Here is a 23,065-nt window from a genome sequence, read left to right as displayed (position 1 = left end):
TTGTTGCCCTCTTATTTGGTCTCCAGGGTGGATACACTGGACACCAACTTACTGTGTGAGTGGGGTAGTCGCGCAAGAGAATATTGCTACAATAAAAGGGACTGGCCATCTTCTTCGTTTGTTGCAGGGCAAGGAAAAGGCTGTATGGTTTACATTTTCATTTGTGGTAACTAACTTTTTGGGAAACTCAAGAGCAGAGTTGGTGTTATTTCTCCTCAAAACATATAAGGATCTTGGCAGTAACATGTCCTTAACGATTAATTTCTTACATTCTAGACTTTCTTCCATCAAACTGCGGAGTAGTGAGATGAGGATGGTGATGATGTAACCAAGATATTGAAGCTATGGAGAAAATATATCAAGGAAAATGGAATCCATCAATGCTTGCAGATTACTGTTGCATAATTTTAAGAGATGATCCAATGCAGCAATACAAGAAACAAGCAAAAAACAGTTGTCACTGAACGAGGACCAAGTTTTGTAGTGCAATTTCTGTAACTGTTTATAATTTGCAATAGTGTTTAGACAGGTTTTAGTTATTTGAATTGTTGCTAAGTTTTCTCTAAATAAATATCAGAAAATTGTCATAACAAAATATTCTGCATCTGTATATTTACAAAAAGAATAATGTCTCAAGGTACTGAAACTTTTATCATTAATTATATGTAGCAGTAAAAGGAAAACTCATTGTCCAATTTGAATTCAGGAGGTCAAACTCATTAAGAAATGGTTCAGTTCATAAAAGAACCTAACGACTTTTAAAAATATGTAAAACAGTGTTACATGATCTGAAAGGTCCTTGAGCTAGTCGGGTGGAAGGTTCTTCAGCTGCTCAGTCAGGACGTGCAGCCTCTGTACAGGTCCCGGTACCTTCCTCTCCTGCTCTGCACCAATCAGTTAGATAAGTGCAGAGCTGGAGGAGAGAGCAGTTCTCTCACTGATCAGTAAGGACACTGTCTCATTGTTCTCGGTCACATGAAGCTACCCCCAGTCTATAGGACACACTCACTTATTAGCAATATTTTTTCTTGCTAAAAGTGTGTCTTTTCAAGTAAAACATTTTCCAAATTAGGATATAAAAAAGGCTTCTCCCCTGTGTGACTTCTCTGATGTCTAACAGCAGCTGATTTCTGGTTAAAACATTTACCACATTCTGAACAGGAAAAAGGCTTCTCCCCTGTGTGACTTCTCTGATGTCTAACAACAGCTGATTTCTGTTTAAAACATTTCCCACATTCTGAACAGGAAAAAGGCTGCTCCCCTGTGTGACTTCTCTGATGTATAACAAGACCTGATTTCTGGTTAAAACATTTCCCACATTCTGAACATGAAAAAGGCTGCTCCCCTGTGTGACTTCTCTGATGAATAACAAGACCTGATTTCTGGTTAAAACATTTCCCACATTCTGAACAGGAAAAAGGTTTCTCCCCAGTGTGAATTCTCTTATGTCTAATAACATCTGATTTCTGGTTAAAACATTTCCCACATTCTGAACAGGAAAAAGGCTTCTCCCCTGTGTGAGTTCTCTGGTGACTAAGAAGATTTGATTTCTTGTTAAAACATTTACCACATTCTGAACAGGAAAAAGGCATCTTCCCTGTGTGAGTTCTCTGGTGACTAAGAAGATTTGATTTCTTGTTAAAACATTTCCCACATTCTGAACAGGAAAAAGGCTTCTCCCCTGTATGAGTTCTCTTATGTGTAACAAGATTCAATTTCTGGTTAAAACATTTCCCACATTCTGAACAGTAAAAAGGCTTCTCCCCTGTGTGAATTCTCTGATGTGTAACAAGATGTGATTTCTGGTTAAAACATTTCCCACATTCTGAACAAGAAAAAGGCTTCTCACCTGTGTGAGTTCTCTGGTGCTTAACAAGATCTGATTTCTTGTTAAAACATTTCATACACTTGGAACAAGAAAATCTATTCTTTGCTGTGTGAATTCTTTGATGTTTAAGAAAAAAGTTTTTGAGGGGAAAACTATTTCCATACTCTGAACATGAAAATGGCTTCTTAGCTTTAGGAGCAGTTAGTTTTTTAATGCTTATTTTGTGACTTTGATTTTTTTTAGTAGTCGGTAATGAATCAGAAGACAGGACCTGTTTCAAAGGATCAGATGACACATCTTTGCTGTGAAGGGATGATGGTATATCTGGAGTAATGGCATTTCCTTCAATTGTATCCTGTGGGATCTCAAGCTCATCTGATTTGAAAATTGAAGATGTCAGCTGTCCCTCTGATCTCCTGGTACAGTCATCTAAGTAAAAAAAAAATATTATATTTGAATAAAATATTCTTGAAATTTATATTTTTGAATATTTCTACATAAACTGTTGGTACAAATGGCAAGTTATGTAAAAATATTGAATTATTCACCTAGACAATGACAGTTCACAGTCTAAACTGTGAATGAACAAACAGCGGTGCTCAACTGTTTGTTCATTCTGCCTCCCAAATATGAAATATGCGAAAATGATGCCAATAAAAATTTCTAGTCCTCTCACAAAAACACAAGCTCCCACTCAGGTCCATCATCTGTCAATGGAAAAACAGAGGTTTCCACATCATTAGTGGCTCAAAGGCTCTTGAAAAGCAACATGGCTTCAAGAAACCAATCCAGCAAAATCCGCTCTTCCAAAATCAAATATACTTCCTACTTAACTCAAATGTAAAGCACTACACCCTACTAAAGCTCATGCATAATGCCGGAAGCTGCCAGATACAGCCTTGCTCTCTGCTGGTTAAGTTCTCTCTGTGCAGCTCCCGTGTTGTGTATTTTCTTCTTAGTTTCTTCTTGTGATCCCAGCCTGTTTACTGACTCCTATTGTGTCTTCAGATTTTGTATTTTCTCTGCCCTCCTGGTTCTGATCCGGCCACCTGACTAGACTTCTTGTCATCTCACAAAACAGCAGGCTACACTGTAGCCAAAGCCTAGGGGTCTTTGTGCAAGTACAGATCCATGTAGAGGGGTTAAAGGGTGATGGGCAAAACTTTGACTATAGATAATAACACATCTAATGAAAAAAAAAAAAAAGAGTAACTAGTGGTGAAACCTCTCTGGGGTAAATAGAGTATGTTTCTTGGTAGCTCCTGGCATTTTGAACTATAGTAAGGGCCAATATTTTCTATCAGATGAGTTTCAAGAAGAAATATACATTTAATGAGAACTTTTTATAATAGTGCAGAGCTGAGGTGTCTTAAATTTAGATCTTGGGCATTTGGAAGAGACAATGGAGACCTTTTTTTTTAAAGACTACCAGGGAGTTACAAACTCACATAAGTGAGGCAGGCCTATCCGACCATAATCAAACTACCATGGAGAATGAACCTGTAAAAAAAAGACAGAATAAAAAAAAAAAAAAAACACGTTACATCCCCAACAAGAACGTATGTTTAGGGGGGAAAACTCCAACACTAAACCAGAGTTGCACTTATTTATGGTGGACCATTGGAGCTACTATGAGTCCTGACCAGAAGAGTAGAGAAAGTATTAGTGCTCCCCATTTCAGGATAGATTGTATCTGAATTCTTTAGGATCGATAATATAATTTATGATGTGGAGTGAATCCATGAAACCAGGGCTCAACTCATGCTAAATTATCTCCTACAGGCATGAATAAATGTATATTACAGCCATCAGCCATGCACAGTTTAGAGATATATTATGGTACAGGTGTAATGTTTTTTGTATACTTCATCGCGATTCTATTTGAAGTTATTTGGTTTAAAATTAAATTGAAAAGTCAGGATAAAGGGAAACTCTGTTGTTATTGTACAGAAATTCACACTTGGCCCTCACTGCATGTTTAAAGTTGTCAATCGCAAAAGCAAGGTTTGGTTACAAAGCCTGGACCTGGTCTTGTAGGGACCATATGAGCACATTCAGCGGCACAGAAGGGAGAGAAGGTAGATTCATCCAATAAGATATCAGGATTCTAGGAAGCCAACAGCATCATTACACTCCGCTTTCTCTCACAGGCCCATCATAATATATATCTTCAAGTGATTTTCTAACTTGTTAGCACTTTCTACATATGCTGTCATTTGGATTGGTAATTTACAGATCTGGGCAGATAAGAGTCAGGATCTTCTCATTTCAGTTGGTAGGTGGATCTTCCAGGTTGTAAGTTCTATAGAAAAGGGGTTTCAATGCCCAAAGTCATTTGAACAGTTTTTGGTGGAGGACAATGTATTGGTCTAGATGCAAAATGGTGATCACACGATTGTGATATGGCCTGACTACATGACCGGTAAATGAGCCTGTGACTGAGAAGAATCTGTGACTTCTCTGCATTTAGTGGTTACTACTCACCTGGACTGCTATCTGTAGGGATCTCCTCTTTACACCGCTCATCACCCCTCACATATGTTTCTGTAGTATTAATATGGGTCAGATCTTCACCCTGAAACAAATATTGTACAAGTCACAGACAGATGGAGAAGTCACACCTATGATCAGCTCTAATCCACCGTTCGCATTACACAAGTATAAACCATATAATACTGGTGGATAAACCAAGAACGAACACAAGACCTTCACAGCCGTATACACATCATAGGGGAGATCTCATGAAACCTTCTCTCCATCTACCTGATGATCCTGAGGAATATTGGGATCTTCTTGTTTACAGTCCTGTTGTAAAAGAGGACGTGGACATCTCTCTGGTGTTGTCCTCTTACTGGATAGATCTGGAGAAAACACATACAGGGACTGAATTCATTCTTTAAATATGGATAATTATAGGCCGTGTGTATTCAGTCCTGTCTATTACCTGGTGATGTGAGGGGCTGGGGAACCTCCATCATGATGTCATTGTACAGATCTTTGTGTCCTTTTAAATACTCCCACTCCTCCATGGAGAAATAGACGGTGACGTCCTGACACCTTATAGGAACCTGACACATACAATGATAGAGTTATCCCTCCGATCCCTTCATAGCTTTACTGTAAAATGTCCCAGCATTCCTAGCAGTGTCACCTCTCCAGTCAGCAGCTCAATCATCTTGTAGGTGAGATCTAGGATCTTCTGGTCATTGATGTCCTCATGCATCAGGGGGTGAGGTGAAAGCTCCGTGATTGGGCTCAGGGTTCTTTCCCATCCCTCAGACAAAAAGTCCTGACAGCGCTCACTAGAGGTCTTCTTCACTACTATGTAATCCTGGTTATAGAGAGACACATTAATACATCTCACTATAGACATTTCCAGAGTCCTCACCTCTCCAGTTCTGTCCATCTGTTATTCCTATAGATAAGAATGATGTAATGTGACGTCATCAGAATCTCTCACCTCTCCAGTAAACCAGAAGAGGATCTCTAGGGTGAGGTGTAATATCTGCTCCGCCATTTTGTCTCTGTCCATATTCATCTTTGATGGGTAAATAAGGAAAATTCTCTTACATAGAAGATATTCACTGAGAGGATCCGATATTGTAGAGACCTGAATGAGAAGTTGAACTGATGTAACGTCATAAATATCCTGTGTAATAATACAATTACTGGAGATAATAAGGGAAACATTTGAGGAGATTTATGTTTTACAGTATCTAGTTTTCTTCTTTACATCTACTAATAAAACCTATATATTTTAGGCCACAGACAACAAGCAGTTTCTTCCACAGAATCTGCAGGTGAATACCTTTCTCATAGACTCATCTTCCTTATTTTTAATTCTTATCTAATTTACCGACACTGGAATCGGCATTAGCAATACTGCAGGAGATATTCATTACACGTGACATGAGAAATAACTACTTCATGTTGAGGACGAAATCTTCATCTTCAACTACGGCTCTATAAACGTATTTGGCCAGAGTCGGCCACTGACTACATCACTATATGTTTCCCGTCTTCACCAGACTGTCAATTTCTATAACGTTAGATCTCAGGTCTGATTGACACACAAAAGTTTGAGGCATTTATAAAAGCTTGTTTGGAAGAACACCAAGATAGGAGTTATTTGATACCAAAGTCTCCATGTACAGTGTTTTATGGGGTTTATTTCTGGCCTTAGGATTTCCTATATGACAAGAAAAACTCCATAAAAAAGCAGATATTAAAATCAGAAATAGCAGGAATGATCCGGCGTATGAGGCTATAAACTTGAGTAAAACATAGCTTTTATTGAGCCATTAAAATATGCTGCTAGCACCATAATAAGTCTTAGTGCACAGAAGGCTCACAGCTGTCTCGACCTGCGTGTTTCGACGTGCAGTCTTAATCATGGTCTGTTTGAACTGTGGACTAGTGAGTAGTGTTGAGTGAGCACTAAAATGCTCGGGTGCTCGAAGCTCGGGCCGAGCTCGCCGTGATACTCGGGTGCTCGACCCGAGCAACGAGCCCAATGTTAGTCTATGGGAGACGCGAGCATTTTTGCGGCGGCACCCCCGGCAGTCTTTTAAAAGCCTAACAAGTGCCCAAAACGATAGTGACAGTGCTCAAATTACATGGGGACAGCATGCGGATCGCCCCAGGAAGCATTTCTGACCCCCAGGTCACTGCTATCAACAACATGGTCAGAGGTATTAAGCCACTTTTAAGGGCTCACAATAAAACGTTCAAAAACGAAACTGAAACTGCTTTCCTGTGAAATATGTTAAGGAAGTTCCTTTCCAGAGTAAAGACTTGTGTATAAGGTAAAATAAATAACCCAAAAAAAATACTCCTCCACACCTTGGGCTATGTTGACAAGTAGCATTTTTTATGTGTTTTTGCACTTTTGTATTGCTTTCAACCGTTACAAATGCATTCACAGGGAAATGTCATTTTAACATTTTACAACCTCATATGGCCATGTGCTATGTGACACATGCATACAGTGCTGAAAAGACATGGGAACAGCATGGGGAAGACCCCTGGAAGCATCTCTGACACCCAGGTCACGGCCTAAAAGTGTGCCCATCAGAAGTCATCCTTGCCGCATCAGAAGATGCAGACTTGCAACTATCCCCGTGCAAGTCCTTGTCCCAGGGCAGTGTTCAATTGTACCTCCCCCATTCCTTGCAATGCAAGCGCAAATATGCAGCCAACCACCCACCCGCAGGCTGAAATACTATGCTGCTAGCTTGCACTTGAAATGGGGCCTTTTAGTTTGCAGGAGGCCGAGGCTGGTCACTACCTCATGGCTGCTTCGGCAGCGAGGTATCCATACTCAGTTCCCAGCCGCCCGTCGGCCGGGTGTCCATGCTCGATCCCCAGCCGCCAGGGGGCGGCCGGGTGTCCATAAACGGTCCCCAGCCACCCCTATTTCTCCTGTCACCTTCCCACACACTTTTCTTACCCTTGCCTGCTTTAGGGCAGCATTGGACGAGCCCACCAGAGAACCAGCATGATGATGATGATAGAAGTTAGCATCTGCTTTGTTTTCTTGGAATGCAAGCGTAAGTGTGCAGCCTGCCACCCACCCACCCCCAGGCTGTTATACCATACTGCTTGCTTGCACTTGAAATGGGGCCTTTTAGTTTGGAGGAGGCCGAAGCTGGCCACTACCTCATGGCTGCTTCGGCAGCGAGGTATCCATACTCAGTCCCCAGCCGCCCCTATTTGTCCCGGTGTGCCTTATACATAAGATTAAGCGCGCATACCAAAACATTACCTGTGCCCTCCCCAGGGCATTTAGTGGGAAGGACAGCCTATTCCGCTGTAGTGTGTGCATGCCAAACCCCTGTTCATGGTACATGCGAAGATGCCTCCCACCCTTCACCTGTCGTTGCAGACTTGCAACTATCCCCGTTCAAGTCCTTGTCCCAGGGCAGTGTTCAATTGTACCTCTCCCATTCCTTGCAATGCAAGCGCAAGTATGCAGCCTGCCACCCACCCACCCCCAGGCTGCAATACCATACTGCATGCTTGCACTTAAAATTAGGCCTTTTAGGCATGTGGAGGCGGAATCTGGCCACCAAGTCATGGCTGCGTTGGCGGCCTGGTATCCATACTCAGTCTCCAGCCGCCCGGCGGCCGGATGTCCACACTCAGTCCCCAGCCACCAGGGGGGGCCCGGGTGTCCATACTCGGTCCCCAGCCGCCCCTCGTCCGGTTGTCCACACACGGTCCCCAGCCGCCCCTATTTCTCCTGTCAACTTCCCCACACACACTTTTCTTAGCCTGGCCTGCTATAGGGCAGCATTGGATGAGCCCACCAGAGAACCAGACTCCTCCGGTGGGCCCTGGCTTCTCCATCAGGGGAGTTGAGAGTGCCATGGTGAGAAGCATGATGATGATGATAGAAGTTAGCATCTGCTTTGTTTTCTTGGAATGCAAGCACATGTATGTAGTAGCGGCTAGGCCTGAGGTGGTCAGCGTTTTGGCGCATATCCTACCTCCTCCGAGGATTGCTAGATGTTTTCCTGCTACTATCCCAGTTCTATGACTCCCGTTAAAACAAAGCTTCAGGTGATAAATGATGGATGAGGTGGTGGCAAAGGAGAAAGAGCAGGAGGAACAGGGACCATTCACATCAATATCAGGCCAGTCAACCACATATGTCTTGTAGGATATGTTTCTGTAACAAAAGGAGCGGTTCGGCTACACAGTTATAGGGCATACAGTGAGTGCAATGCCTACCAAAAATTTCGAGGCACTCAAATGCCCCTTGGAAATGACATGGAGGTCAGAGGGCCTTAACTAAACTGTTTTTTCCATTTATAGCAACTGGGTCTCCTGTACACTGTTGGCCTAAGCAATGAATGGAAGGCTTTCCAAAAATTATGAGGAACTGCAATGCCCCTTGAAACAGACGTGGATTACAGCATACTAAAAACCTTCTACCCATTATTGGGGAGTGGGTCTCCCTTAGTTTTCGCCTTTGCATTGAAAAGCAAAAGCTGACTAAAATTAGGAGGAAATGCAATGCCCGTTGGAAGAGTCGTGGAGGTTAGAGGTAATTAAAAACAACATTTCAATGCCCTTTGGAAGAGCTGTGGAGTTCAGAGTGGCTTAAGAAGATGCTTTTAATGCCCATTTGAAGGGACATGGAGGTCACAGTAGCTTAACAAGATGGTTTTAATGCCCCTCGGAAGAGATGTGGAGGTCACAGTAGCCTAACAAGACGGTTTTAATGCCCCTCGGAAGAGACGTGGAGGTCACAGTAGCTTAACAAAATGGTTTTAATGCCCCTTGGAAAAGTGGTGGAGGTCACAGTAGCTTAACAAGATGGTTTTAATGCCCCTTGGAAAAGTGGTGGAGGTCGCAGTAGCTTAACAAGACGGTTTTAATGCCCCTCGAAAGAGACGTGGAGGTCACAGTAGCTTAACAAGACGGTTTTAATGCCCCTCGGAAAAGTGGTGGAGGTCGCAGTAGCTTAACAAGACGGTTTTAATGCCCCTTACAAGAGCCATACAGTACAGCATCTTAAAAACATTATTCCCATTATTGGGGAGTGGGTCTCCCATAGTCTTTGCTTAAGCCTTCCAAGCAAAAGCTGCCAAAAATTAGGACGGAGGAACTTGCAATGCCCCTTACAAGAGCCATGCAGTACAGCATATTACAAACATTATTCCCATTATTGGGGAGTGGGTCCCCCATAGTCTTTGCTTATGCCTTCCAAGCAAAAGCTGCCAAAAATTAGGAGGAAATGCAATGCCCGTTCGAAGAGTCGTGGAGGTTAGAGGTAATTAAAAACAACATTTCAATGCCCCTTGGAAGAGCCGTGGAGTTCAGAGTGGTTTAACAAGGCGCTTTTAATGCCCCTCAGAAGAGACGTGGAGGTCCCAGTAGCTTAACAAGACGGTTTTAATGCCCCTTGGAAAAGTAGTGGAGGTCACAGTAGCTTAACAAGACGGTTTTAATGCCCCTTGGAAGAGACGTGGAGGTCACAGTAGCTTAATAAGACGGTTTTAATGCCCCTCGGAAAAGTGGTGGAGGTCACAGTAGCTTAACAAGACGGTTTTAATGCCCCTTACAAGAGCCATACAGTACAGCATCTCGAGAATATTATTCCCATTATTGGGGAGTGGGTCTCCCACAGTCTTTGCTTATGCCTTCCAAGCAAAAGAAGACAAAAATGAAGACGGAGGAATTTTCACTAATGGCAACACAGACCACGGTCACCCTGGTGGTATAGTGGTGGTGGAGGCTGAGGATAAGGAGAACATAAAACAGCCGAAATGAGGAAGCGTATACCCATGTGTGGGTATGAAGCGGTGCATGTGAATACACCTCCCGAAATAACACAGTGGATTTGACTTTATGTTACTCTGCTGTCATTTGGTGGTGATGAGAAGTCTGGCCCAATCCAGCCCTTGTTCATTTTGATAAGGGTCAGCTTGTCAGCATTATCAGTTGACAGGCGAGTTCACTTATCAGTTATAATTCCCCCAGAGGCACTAAAAACACGCTCCGATAACACGCTAGCGGCAGGGCAGGCCAGGACCTCCAAGCTATACAGAGCGAGTTCATTCCAAGTGTCCTGCTTGGATACCCAATAATTAAAAGGCACAGATGAATCACAGGGGACGCTGGTACGGTCGGCAAGGTACTCCCTCACCATCTTTTGAAACTTTCCACTCCTTGTGAGAGTACCCCGCGCCTCAGGGTCTGTCCGAAGGGAGGGTCTGAGAAAACTGTCCCAGAACGTTGACAGTGTTCCCCTGCCTCTGCTGGATTGGAGTTGCCTCTCTCTCGCTTGTACGCCTTGGTTGGGCAACGAACTGTGACCTCTGCCGCTAGCGTGTTCAGATGGGAATTTTTTTAACAGTTCTGCAGCAGGGGCCTTCTGGTACTACCCCATTTTTATAGACCTCTCCACCTCAGAAATAAGAGAGTGAAAGTTCGACCGATATGGCTTCTTGATCCATCCCATCACACTCTGGCTGCAATGCCTTCTCTTTAATTCTCTGCAGAGAGCGTTGCACAAGACAGACAAGTGGAATGCTGACGCTAATGATGGCGTCATCGCCACTCACCATCTTGGTGGACTCCTCAAAGTTTGTCAAGATGGTACATAAGTCAGACATCCAGGTCCACTCCTGAGGTCTTATGTGTGGAGTCTGACCTGAATATCGACGGCCTTGTTGCAGCTGGTACTCCACAACTGCTCTCTTCTGCTCACAAATCCTTTGCAACATGTGGAGGGTAGAGTTCCAACGTGTGGGGACATCACACACCAGTCGGTGCGACGGAAGCTGCAAACGCTGCTGCAACACAGCAAGGGCGGCGGAAGCTGTAGCCGACTTGCGAAAATGAGCTGACAGGCGGCGTACTTTGATGAGCAGATCTGGCAACTCGGGGTACGATTTAAGAAACCGCTGAACCACGAGGTTGAGCACATGAGCCAGGCATGGTACGTGTGTGATCTCGCCTCGCCTCAGAGCCGCCACCAGGTTACGGCCATTGTCACACACGAGCATGCCTGGATGTAGGTTCAGCGGTGTCAGCCACAGATCTGCCTGCTCTTTCACAGCTGTCCACAACTCACAAGCAGTGTGAGGTTTCTCACCTAAGCTTATGAGTTTCAGCACAGCCTGTTGCCGCTTGGCGGAGGCAGTACTGCAGTGCTTCCAGCTTGTAACTGATGTGGTGATATCTGAGATGGAGGCTGAACATGAGGAGGAGGAGGAGGATGATGCGCAGGAGCTGTACACTGTGGGGTCAACTCTGACTGACATAGGGCCCGCAATCCTCGGTGTAGGGAGGATGTGTTCTGTCCCAAGGTCCGACTGGGTCCCGGCTTCCACTATGTTTACCCAGTGTGCCGTCAGGGAGATGTACCGTCCCTGGCCACAAGCACTTGTCCACGTGTCCGTTGTCAGGTGGACTCTCCCAGTAACTGCGTTGTTGAGGGCACGGCAGATGTTTTGGGACACGTGCTTGTGTAGTGAAGGGATGGCACACCGGGCAATATAGTGTCGGCTGGGGACCGAGTACCGAGGGACGGCCACCGCCATAAGGTTGCGGAAGGATTCCGTCTCCACCAGCCTAAAAGGCAGCATTTCCAACGCAAGCAGTCGTGAAATGTGCGAATTTAGGACTCTGGCCTGTGGGGCGTTAGCTGCGAATTTCCGCTTTCGTTCAAAGGTCTGGGATATGGACAATTGAACGCTGCGGTGGGACGTAGACGTGGACGTTGATGCTGTTTCTTGAGAAACTGCCATAACAAGTGAAGACTGAGAGGAGGGGGCATCTTTGCATGCAGTATGGACAGGGGATTGCCTTGCACACACAAGAGGGGGTTCTATTGCACGCACAACAGCGGAAGAAGCAGTGGTGACACCCGCTGACACTGGTCGTGGACCCTGGGGTTCGCTCCACATAGTCAGGTGCTTTGCTGCCATGTGCCTGATCATGCTGGTGGTGGTCAAGCTTGTAGTTTTGTCACCCCTGCTGATGCTGGCCTGCCAGGTGGTACAAATGGCCTTTTTGGGGTTATCAGCAGAGTCTTTAAAAAAATTCCAGACTCTGGAAGACCTACAGGTTGTACTGGCAACGTCCATCGTGTTGTTGTTACGGGGAACTGTTGCCTGCCTTCTGTGTGCGGCCACCACACTGCTTCTTCCTGCCTGTTGGGGTACTCTGGCTCCATCACCCTGTGTGCTGCTGGCCTCGCTCTGCGTGTCCTCCTGACACGTTGGGTCAGTTACTAGATCATCCACCACCTCCTCCTTTTCCACTTGCGCACCACGATCCTCCTCCTCACTTCCTGGCAATTGTGTCTCGTCATCGTCCACCTCTTGTGACAAATTGCCAGCGTCGACTTCCTGTGGCCGTGGCTGTTCAAATATTTACGTCGCCAGGAGACTCGCAACACTCATCAGGAGGGCGTTAAACTAGAAGAAGAGGGGATGGGAAGAAAAACGCCGGACACGAACATGAAACCAGAGAACATACTAATGAAAGATATGAAGCGCGACAAAGAAGGTCCAAGACAAGATGCTTGGAAGGGCGGTAAGAAAATTTCTAATACAATCCACAGGGAGAAGATTGGAACAAAACAAAATCGTGTAAACTGCGTGCTAGCAAATGCCAGGAGCCTGACAAACAAGATGGATGAACTGGAAGCAGAAATATCTACAGGTAACTATGACATAGTGGGAATAACCGAGACATGGTTAGATGAAAGCTATGACTGGGCAGTTAACTTACAGGGTTACAGTCTGTTTAGAAGGGATCGAAGAAGTCGGAAAGGGGGTGGAGTCTGTCTATATGTAAAGACGTGTCTAAAGCCTACAATACGGGAGGATGTATGGGAGGGAAATGAGGAGGTCGAGTCCTTATGGGTGGAGATACATGGGGCAAAAAACAATAATAAAATTATCATAGGAGTCTGTTATAAACCACCAAATATAGCAGAAGCCACGGAAAGTCTATTAATGAGACAAATAGACGAAGTAGCAAAAAATAACGAGGTGATTATTATGGGGGACTTCAACTACCCCGATATAGACTGGGAAACCGAAAGCTGTAGATCTCAGAAAGGAAACAGGTTTCTGTCAATTATCAAAGACAATTATTTGTCACAACTTGTGCAGGAACCAACTAGAGGGACGGCCCTTTTAGACTTAATATTAACTAACAGGCCAGACAGAATAACTGAGGTGCAGGTCGGGGGGCACCTGGGAAATAGTGACCACAACATTATACAATTCCACATGTGCTTCAGTAGGGTGCCCAGCAAGGGAGTCACAAAAACACTGAACTTCAGGAGGGCAAAGTTTGATCAGCTAAGAGATGCCCTTCACCTTATAGACTGGGATAGTATCTTTAGTAATAGGAGCACGGATAGAAAATGGGAAATTTTCAAAACAGTCCTACATAGTCACTGTAGAAGGTACATACCTTATGGGAATAAAAGGGCTAGGAATAGGAGGAAGCCAATGTGGCTAAATAAGGAAGTCAAGAGGGCAATGAAAAACAAAAAAAGGGCTTTCGGTAAACTTAAACAAGAAGGCAGCGAGGAAGCGCTAATATCTTATAGGGAAAAAAGCAAAATCTGTAAGAAACAAATAAGAATAGCAAAAGAGGAGACAGAGAGACTAATTGCCAAGGAAAGTAAAACGAATCCCAAACTGTTCTTTAACTATATAAACAGTAAAAGGATTAAAACTGATGGAGTTGGCCCATTGAAAAATAACCTGGGTAAAATCATAGAGGGCGATGAGGGTAAAGCAAACCTACTCAATAGCTTCTTCTCCACTGTTTTCACAAAAGAAAACAATTTATCGGAGGAAATGCAGAGTGATAAAGTAAACCCTCCGCTAAATATCACCCACCTAACCCAGGAGGAAGTTCAGAAACGCCTAAATAATATCAAAATAGACAAGTCACCAGGCCCAGATGGCATACACCCCCGGGTACTAAAAGAATTAAGTAATGTGATAGACAGACCGCTGTATCTTATATTCAAGCACTCTTTATGGACAGGGACTGTCCCACTAGACTGGCGCCAAGCAAATGTGGTACCAATATTCAAAAAGGGGTCTAAAAGTGACCCTGGGAACTATAGACCAGTAAGCTTAACGTCTGTTGTGGGTAAATTGTTTGAAGGATTTCTTAGAGATGCTATTGTAGAATATCTTAATGATAATAACTGTCTAACTCCATATCAACATGGATTCATGAGGGATCGCTCCTGCCAAACAAACCTGATGGCCTTCTACGAGGAGGTGAGCTCACAGCTGGACCGGGGAGAGTCAGTGGATGTTGTATACCTTGACTTCTCCAAAGCGTTTGATACCGTGCCACACAAAAGGTTGGTATATAAAATGAGAATGCTTGGTCTGGGGGATAATGTGTGCAAGTGGGTAAATAGCTGGCTGAGTGATAGAAAGCAGAGGGTGGTTATCAATGGAGTAAGCTCAGGGTGTGTCAGGGTTACTAGCGGGGTGCCTCAAGGGTCTGTCTTGGGCCCTATATTATTTAATATATTTATTAATGATCTAGTGGAAGGGTTGCATAGTAAAATAGCAATATTTGCAGATGATACTAAACTTTGTAAAGTAGTTAATACAGATGAGGATAGGGCACAGCTACAGGAGGATTTAGATAAATTGGGGAGTTGGGCCAAAAAATGGCAAATGGGGTTCAATGCCGATAAATGTAAGGTCATGCACATGGGAAAGAAAAACAGCAGTCACCCATACATATTAAATGGGAAACCGTTGGGGAAATCTGACATGGAGAAGGACCTGGGCGTCTTGGTTAATAGCAAATTAAATTGGAGTGCCCAGTGTCAGGCAGCAGCTGCGAAGGCAAATAGAGTCATGGCATGCATCAGAAGAGGAATAGGGGCATATGATGAGAACATTGTTCTTCCTCTGTATAAAGCGCTGGTAAGGCCGCACTTAGAATATTGTGCACAGTTCTGGGCTCCTGTGCTCAGGAAAGACATATTGGAGCTAGAGAGGGTACAAAGGAGGGCGACTAAGGTAATAAAGGGAATGGAGGGACTAGAATACCCAGAGAGGTTGTCAAAATTAGGCCTATTTACATTGGAAAAGAGAAGGCTTAGGGGAGACCTCATAAACATGTATAAATACATGAGGGGGCAGTACAGAGATCTCTCCCATGACCTGTTTATACCAAGGATGGTGACAAAGACGAGGGGGCACACTATGCGTCTGGAGGAAAGGAGGTTCCTGCACCATCATAGAAGGGGATTCTTTACGGTCAGAGCCGTGAGACTCTGGAACTCTCTGGGAGAGGAAGTGGTGATGTCCAACTCACTTAAAGAGTTCAAGAGAGGCCTGGACGCCTTTCTTGAGAACAATAAAATTACATCTTATGCTTAGTTAATTAATCCAGGGATTTAATCTGACTGCCAGATTGGTGTCGGAAAGTGAATTTTTCCTCAATGATGTAAATTGGCCTATGCCGCATGTTTTTTTGTTGCCTTTCCCTGGATCAATGCTGCGGAATAGCTGCAGTGCACAAGAAATAGGCTGAACTGGATGGACGCTTGTCTTTTTTCGGCCTTATAAACTATGTAACTATGTAACTATTTGGGCATCACTACATGGGATCTCCTCTTCCACCACTTCAAGCGGAGCAGGCAAGGGGCACAAATCTGGAAATGGACCAGTGAACAGCTCTTCAGAGTGTCCAAGTGTGGGATCAGTTGCTGTCTAATGACACTCGTCATGGTGGGAGGAAGGAGCATCAGGGTGAGGAGGAGTATGCGGTTGAGACTCACGGCTACTAAGAGTTGACCATGTGGAAGACAGACCGGAGGTGGTGGTGCCCAGGTAACTGGAAGTATTATCTGCTATCCAATTAATAACCTGTTCACACTGATCAGTTCGCAATACTGGTGTTGTTCTGTGCTTCCCTAGTAATTCGGTCAAGAAGTGGGAGCGAGAAGATGTGGCTGTTGGTTGTGGCACATTTTCACCTTGGCCACAGCCCCATCCTCTGCACGCACCATCACCAGAACGTCCACTTCCACGTCCCTTGCCACGTGCCTTGCCCATTGTAAAGGAAGTAAAATAGCTTACACTCGCACTATCAATGGAAAAAGGGTAATAAAAAGTAGATTAGAACCGTGGAAGAGGAAAACCACAGTTCTATTTCTCTAGCCTACACCCGACTCTTTTAAACAATCTGAAAAATCAGGGAGACACTATTAGTTTTTTTTTTACGGCATAAAATGCCAAGAGCAAGATAATAGAGATTTTTTTACCGTGGAACAGCAAAACCACAGTTATAATTTACTGGTGTATACCAGACTTTTTTAAATATATATATTTGCGGTTGAACAGTGAGCGACACACTCAAACTGTTTTTTTTTAGATACAAATGGCCCAAAAGTGGATAATACAGAGGTTTGAACCGTGGAACTGCAAAACCACACTTCTGTTTCTCTGGCCTACACCAGACTATTTTCAACAGATATATTTGTGTCTGAAAAATCAGGGAGACACTATTAGTTTTTTTTTACGGCAAAAAATGCCAAAAGCAGGATAATAGAGATTTTTTACCGTGGAACAGCAAAACCACAGTTATAATTTACTGGTGTATACCAGACTTTTTTAAATATATATATTTGCGGTTGAACAGTGAGCGACACACTCAAACTGTTTCTTTTTTAGATACAAATGGCCCAAAAGTGGATAATGCAGAGGTTTGAACCGTGCAACTGCAAAACCACACTTCTGTTTCTCTGGCCAACACCAGACTATTTTCAACAGATATATTTGTGCCTGAAAAATCAGAGACACACTTTTTTTATTTTATTTTTTTTTTGGGGGGGGAGGACACCAAAAGGTTAATAAGACGGGTATTTGTACAGTGTGAAGGAGGAAAAAAAAAAGAGGACTTAGATGAAAAAAAATGGATTTTTCCTGGCCCCCGAGACCTGGAGTTAAGTCCAGCAATTTCAGCAACAGGAGCACACAGGACTGTAATACAGCGTTTGCTGGTATAACCACTGCGTCTCCTATACAGCCTGCCTGCCTGCCTGATATCTGGGATGGATATTAGTCCTGAGAAGGACTGTTTGTTTGATCTGGCAGCCTTTACAGACCCTACACTAACTATTTCGCAGTATATATCTCTCCCTAAATCAGCAGCGCTGTCCCTACACTGTCTGATCCCAGCCGTTCGTGTCCAAGATGGCGGCACCCGGTTTTAAATACTCGAGGTGGCGCTGTGCGGCCAGCCAATCAATGTAATGCCCACAACCAACATGACTGCGGCATTACAGTGACTGGCTGGCAGTCCCTGCATGTTCATTGGCTCTGTAAAGAGCGCCAAACATGCAGGGCAGAGACCCGAGCTCCCGCCCGAGTAACCCGGAAGTGCTCGGTGCTCGCCGAACATCCCGAGTAGCGTGATGCTCGGGCGAGTACGGAGCAGTGTCGAGCATGTTCGCTCAACACTACTAGTGAGCATATAAAGGTAGGTTGTAATTAAAGAAAAGTTATCATGTGCTCACTAGTCTCGGAGGTCAGTATGATTGGCATAGACAAAAGTTAAATAAAAACTTTAGTGACACACATATATTATTATCCTCTAAAATTAATATCATTGATATGTAGAAAAAATAAAAATATTTGTGATACAAATATAGAATAAATATAAATACTAGAGATATACCATGTCCAAGCTGTAAACAAAACTGTCTTTAATATTGTAGTATTAGATCCTATCTAAAGGGTACTCGGGTTTCTAACATAAAAATGCAATATGATCCCTATTTAGCAGTTTGCGTCTATGGTCTCCCTCCTTGGATAGGTCTATATACTTTTTCTATGCCTTGAAATTTCAGTGCTGAATCTTCCCCTTTATGGAACATTTGGAAGTTTCGACACTGCTGAAATATTTGTGGCCAAAGGATTAACCGCATCAGGTATGTCTTCTAATCCGAAGTTTTAAAGGGACGGTAGTACAACCAATGTATTGGATCTTACATGTAATACATTCAACAAGGTATATAACCAAGGGTGTGCTGCAATTAATAAAGTCATGTATTTTGTACATACGATTATTATGCAGTGAGATAAAAATCCTTTTCACTGCATTTTACACAGGGCTGTGGAGTCGGAGTCGTGGAGTCGGAGCCCATTTTGGTGGAGTCGGAGTCGGTATAAAATGGACCGTAGTAGTAGTTCAATGCAGTAGTTCAATGCAGTTTGTGGGGAATTTTTTTCATAAGACTTTGGGAAAGAAATGAAATGTGCTATAAATATCTGTCCTATTCCTGATCAAAGGTTCTAGACTTTTAGCTGAGATTAATCTGTGCTACAGTAAATTTATCACTTAAACATGAGCCGGGTATGAGGGAGTCGGAGACATGGAAATTGAGGAGTCGGAGGTTTGGCTTACCGACTCCACAGCCCTGGTTTTACAGCGGTTCGCTCCGCATTTGAAAAAAACACTAAGGTTTAAGCAGGTAGTAGATTCAGAGTATGCTTTTCACTTTTCAGGAAAAGACAGGGGGACAGGATGGTACCCACCGTGGGTGCTTTATTAGCCACAAACCAAATATCCTTGGTAAGAATTTTATTAAGCCCCATATCCTGGTGTAGCATTAGTTTTCTTCTCTATAATGGACACCACTTTGTTTTACGGTGGACTATAAGTTGTAGAGAATGTCACACTGGAAGTTTCACATCCCAAATATTTTTTTTCGTCCCTTATTTTTGAGAAGATCCTTACGCTCTAGGCTCAATACCATTTTGTATGCTTTTTTAAGATTCCAATCAGGATAACCTCTTTTTGCCAATCTGTCACAAACTTCTCTGGCCTCCATATCAAAGGCAGTATTATCCGTACAATTTTGTTTCGCCCTAATTAATTCCCCATATGGAATATTGCGCTTGATATGCAGGGGGTGGCAAGAATTGGCCTGCAGAATACTATTACTGGCAGTCTCTTTTCTATAGGGTATTATTTTTACTGTATTGAGATATTTATCACCGTTCAATTTAAGTTCCAAAAAATGTATTTCTCTAGGATCAAACTAAAGTGTGAATCTCAAATTGAAAACATTTTCTGCAAATTTCAATGCCTCCTCCTGTGTGCCTCCCCACACAAGGAGGAGGTCGTCGATAAATCGACTGTACCATATGATTTTGGGGCTGTAAATATTGCTCTCATTGTAAATGTGTTGCTCCTCCCATTTGGATATTATTACATTAGCCAATGACGGTGAAAATTTGCTACCCATACTTACTCCCCTCCTTTGTAAAAAAAAAACTGATTGTCAAAGCAGAAATAATTATGATCCAGAAGAAATTTAACTGACATGATAATGAAATCTTTAATTCCTACTGTATACGTAGCATTGGTATCCAAGTGATAGCTCAGGCTAGTTAATGCTACACTGTGTGGTATGGATGGATATAGAGCTATAACATCGCATGACAGCCAGTGATAATTTTCTTGCTATAGAAAAGTCTTCATATACAGTAGCCAAAAATTTAGAGTCCCTAATGTAGCTGGGGATGTCTTATAGTTAGTAAAGCCGAATAAAGACTTGCGTCCATCAAGTTCGACCTGTTAGTTCTGTAATTGCTAAAGTTGATCCAGAGGAGGGCAAAAACCCCAAATGATTTGGCCAATCTTCACCTGAGAAAAAATTCCCTCCCGACTCTGAAACCAGCAGTCAGAATAAATCCCTGTATCAACCTACTATTTTATTTTATTTTTAAGTATACGCTGAAATCTGCCTGGTATCTAGAAATGCATCCAGTCCCCGCTTGAACTGGTGTAGTGAATCCGACATTACCGTCTCCTCACTCAGTGAATTCCATATTCTCACTGCTCTTACCGTAAAGAACCCCTTCCTATGCTGGTGCTGAAACCTTTTCTCTTCCAGTTTTAGTCTTGCATTAGTGGTTGTAGATAGAAATCTATCCATGCACCCAGTCTCTCTCCCATAGAACCTATGCCCGCTAATATTGGTCTGAGTGGTGGTGGAAATATGTTTTTGTGGATCTTAGGAAATGAATGATATATACAGTACAGACCAAAAGTTTGGACACACCTTCTCATTTAAAGATTTTTCTGTATTTTCGTGACTGAAAATTGTACATTCACACTGAAGGCATCAAAACTATGAATTAACACATGTGGAATTATATACTTAATAAAAAAGAATGAAACAACTGAAAATATGTCTTATATTCTAGGTTCTTCAGAGCAGCCACCTTTTGCTTTGATGACTGCTTTGCACAGCTTCAAGAGGTAGTCACCGGAAATGGTGACACTTAAAACTAGCAAAATTACAAGCTGAATGGCTTGTCATAGAAGTATATAAACAGATCTAAACAATGATGCTGCTGAAACATTGATACAGTCACTACTGTATCCAATCCTGTACCTAAACAAAGCTGATACTGCCTAGTCACGGATGTTGGCACCCCAAGGAATGCCAATGGTGCCGCCACTCACCGGTGAGTGTCCCTCAGAAACCCTAGTTAATTCTGATATATATATTAAAAAGTGCACGGATACATTAAATAGAACCAGATATGTCTCAAGGTATATATAAAAGAAAGGGTTTGGTACTCATCAGAGAATGGTTCAATAATCTGCCTCAATGCGTATCCCCAACAGCTTCATCAGCAGGCTTGAAACAGGGATGATAATCCATGATGTTCAGCATAGTGTGCCTAATAGCCAGGTGTCCATGTATAAATATCTCACTGCATCCAAACCCCTCCCCAGACTAGGAGACCCATTCCCATTCCTAAAGGTGAATTGTCATAGGATATATAGAATGGAGTCTGTCTACAAAAATGTACTGCGCCTGCGCTACTTCTCAAGCGCTAGAGGTCCGACAATATCCATCCTCTAGTGTGCATGTCCTGAAGTGACGCGCTTCACACTGAAACGCCGGTAAACGGATTAACGCTGCACCACTCGTACCCTAGACTGAGCATGCCTGTAGTTACGTGTTCCACGCCGGAGATCATAATGGCCTATATGTGTCCGGATCATCACCCTTGTCAGTAGATAAAGTAACATAGGCTGCAATTACAGTTAGAGTGAGCCGGAGAATTCATTGTATACAGTATCTCATATTGTAGATTTCACCTTGTAATCTCCCTGTTCTGCATTATGTTGCTATAATTATTACAAGTCCCCCATATCAGGGACATAAATAATTATATTGGTTACTTCAGCCTGGTGTTTGTCTGTGCGTTGCATCCGGTTACCTGATTACAGGGGCATAATGGGGGCATTACATTGTATGGGGGCATCATACATACTGCATAAGGGGCATAAAGGGGGCATTACACTGTGTGAGGGCATCATACATCCTACATAAGGGTCATAATGGGGGCATTACACTGTGTGGGGGCATCATACATCCTGCATAAGGGGTATAATGGGGGAATTACACTGTGTGGGGGCATCATACATCCTGCATAAGGGGCATAATGGGGGCATTACACTGTGTGGGGGCATCATACATACTACATAAGGGGAATAATGGGGGCATTACACTGTGGGGGTCCTGTACTCTGAGAACAATATGTTTCCTCCCTTCCTGTCTCCATAGTTGGGTCGTATGTATCTATTACAGGAAACAGAACAGAAACCTTATGATTCTTATAAAGCGGCAACACAAGACCCCAAAAGAGCCTCGGTGCTAAAGGGGTTAATGCCCCCTGCGCCCAGTAATGGGGGTCTCCACATACCTCCACCTGCAGAGCCGCCACCACATATATGGCTGTTGTGTGCGCACAGGACCTTTGATGAGGTCACAGGAGGGGAGGAGTCAGGGGTCACATGATCAGGGGCCTCAGTGGATGCAGGACTCTGCTGTGCTGGTTGTCATGGTGCTGGATGAAGTTGTCTATTGGCTATAGAGATAGATTAGATAGTGTGTCTCTCCATAACCAGGATTACACAGTAGTGAAGACCTCTAGTGAGTGCTGACATGACTATAAACAAGAAGATCCCAATGTTTCTCAGGATCATCAGGTAGATGGAGAGAAGGTGTCATGAGATCTCCCCTATGATGTGTAGACGGCTGTGAAGGTCTTGTGTTCAGTCTTGTTTTATCCACCAGTACTACAACCCCTGGCAAAAATTATGGAATCACCGGGCTCGGAGGATGTTCATTCCGTTGTTTAATGTTGTTGAAAAAAAGCAGATCACAGACATGGCACAAAACTAAAGTCATTTCAAATGGCAACTTTAGGGCTTTAAGAAACACTAAAAGAAATCAAGATTAAAAATGTGGTACTCAGTAAGGGTAATTTTTTCAGACTAAGCAGAGGGAAAAAATTATGGAATCACTCAATTCTGAGGAAAAAATTATGGAATCATGAAAAACAAACACACAAAAGAAGACTCCAATACATCACTAGTAGTGTTGAGCGAGCACTAAAATGCTCAGGTGCTCGAAGCTCGGGCCGAGCTCACTGTGATACTCGGGTGCTCGACCCGAGCAACGTGCCCAATGTTAGTCTATGGGAGACTCGAGCATTTTTGCGGTGGCACCCCCGGCAGTCTTTTAAAAGCCTAACAAGTGCCCAAAACGATAGTGACAGTGCTCAAATGACATGGGGACAGCATGGGGATCGCCCCAGAAAGCATTTCTGACCCCCAGGTCACTGTTGTCAACAACGTGGTCAGAGGTATTAAGCCACTTTTACGGGCTCACAATAAAACGTTCAAAAACGA

General features: G+C 43.5%; 1 protein-coding gene across 1 annotated transcript; it reads right to left on the bottom strand.

Moving 5' to 3' along the window:
- Positions 1 to 349: 349 nt before the first annotated feature.
- LOC141203897 (uncharacterized) lies at positions 350 to 22,160 on the bottom strand. Its single transcript, XM_073663870.1, has 7 exons — positions 22,075 to 22,160; positions 5,289 to 5,438; positions 4,980 to 5,159; positions 4,773 to 4,896; positions 4,592 to 4,689; positions 4,313 to 4,403; positions 350 to 2,257 (listed from the first exon to the last, which is right to left on the bottom strand). Exons 2-7 carry the CDS (start codon positions 5,364 to 5,366, stop codon positions 1,032 to 1,034), a joined length of 1,797 nt encoding a protein of 598 aa, XP_073519971.1. The 5' UTR covers positions 5,367 to 5,438; positions 22,075 to 22,160; the 3' UTR covers positions 350 to 1,031.
- Positions 22,161 to 23,065: the final 905 nt, after the last annotated feature.

Source organism: Phyllobates terribilis, unplaced genomic scaffold (genome assembly GCF_046119375.1).
Source record: "Phyllobates terribilis strain yellow unplaced genomic scaffold, ASM4611937v1 Scaffold_130__1_contigs__length_5004896, whole genome shotgun sequence".
NCBI lineage: Eukaryota > Metazoa > Chordata > Amphibia > Anura > Dendrobatidae > Phyllobates > Phyllobates terribilis.
Note: the sequence above shows the minus strand (reverse complement) of the source record. Positions and strands in the feature narration are given on the sequence as shown.

Excerpts from the sequence above, each read along its gene's own strand:
- LOC141203897 (XM_073663870.1), bottom strand. The coding sequence starts at position 5,366 with ATGAATATGGACAGAGACAAAATGGCGGAGCAGATATTACACCTCACC. Across the intron at positions 5,160-5,288 it reads TCTTCTGGTTTACTGGAGAG|GATTACATAGTAGTGAAGAA; the intron begins GTGAGAGATTCT and ends CTCTATAACCAG. Across the intron at positions 4,404-4,591 it reads ATATTCCTCAGGATCATCAG|GGTGAAGATCTGACCCATAT; the intron begins GTAGATGGAGAG and ends TATTTGTTTCAG.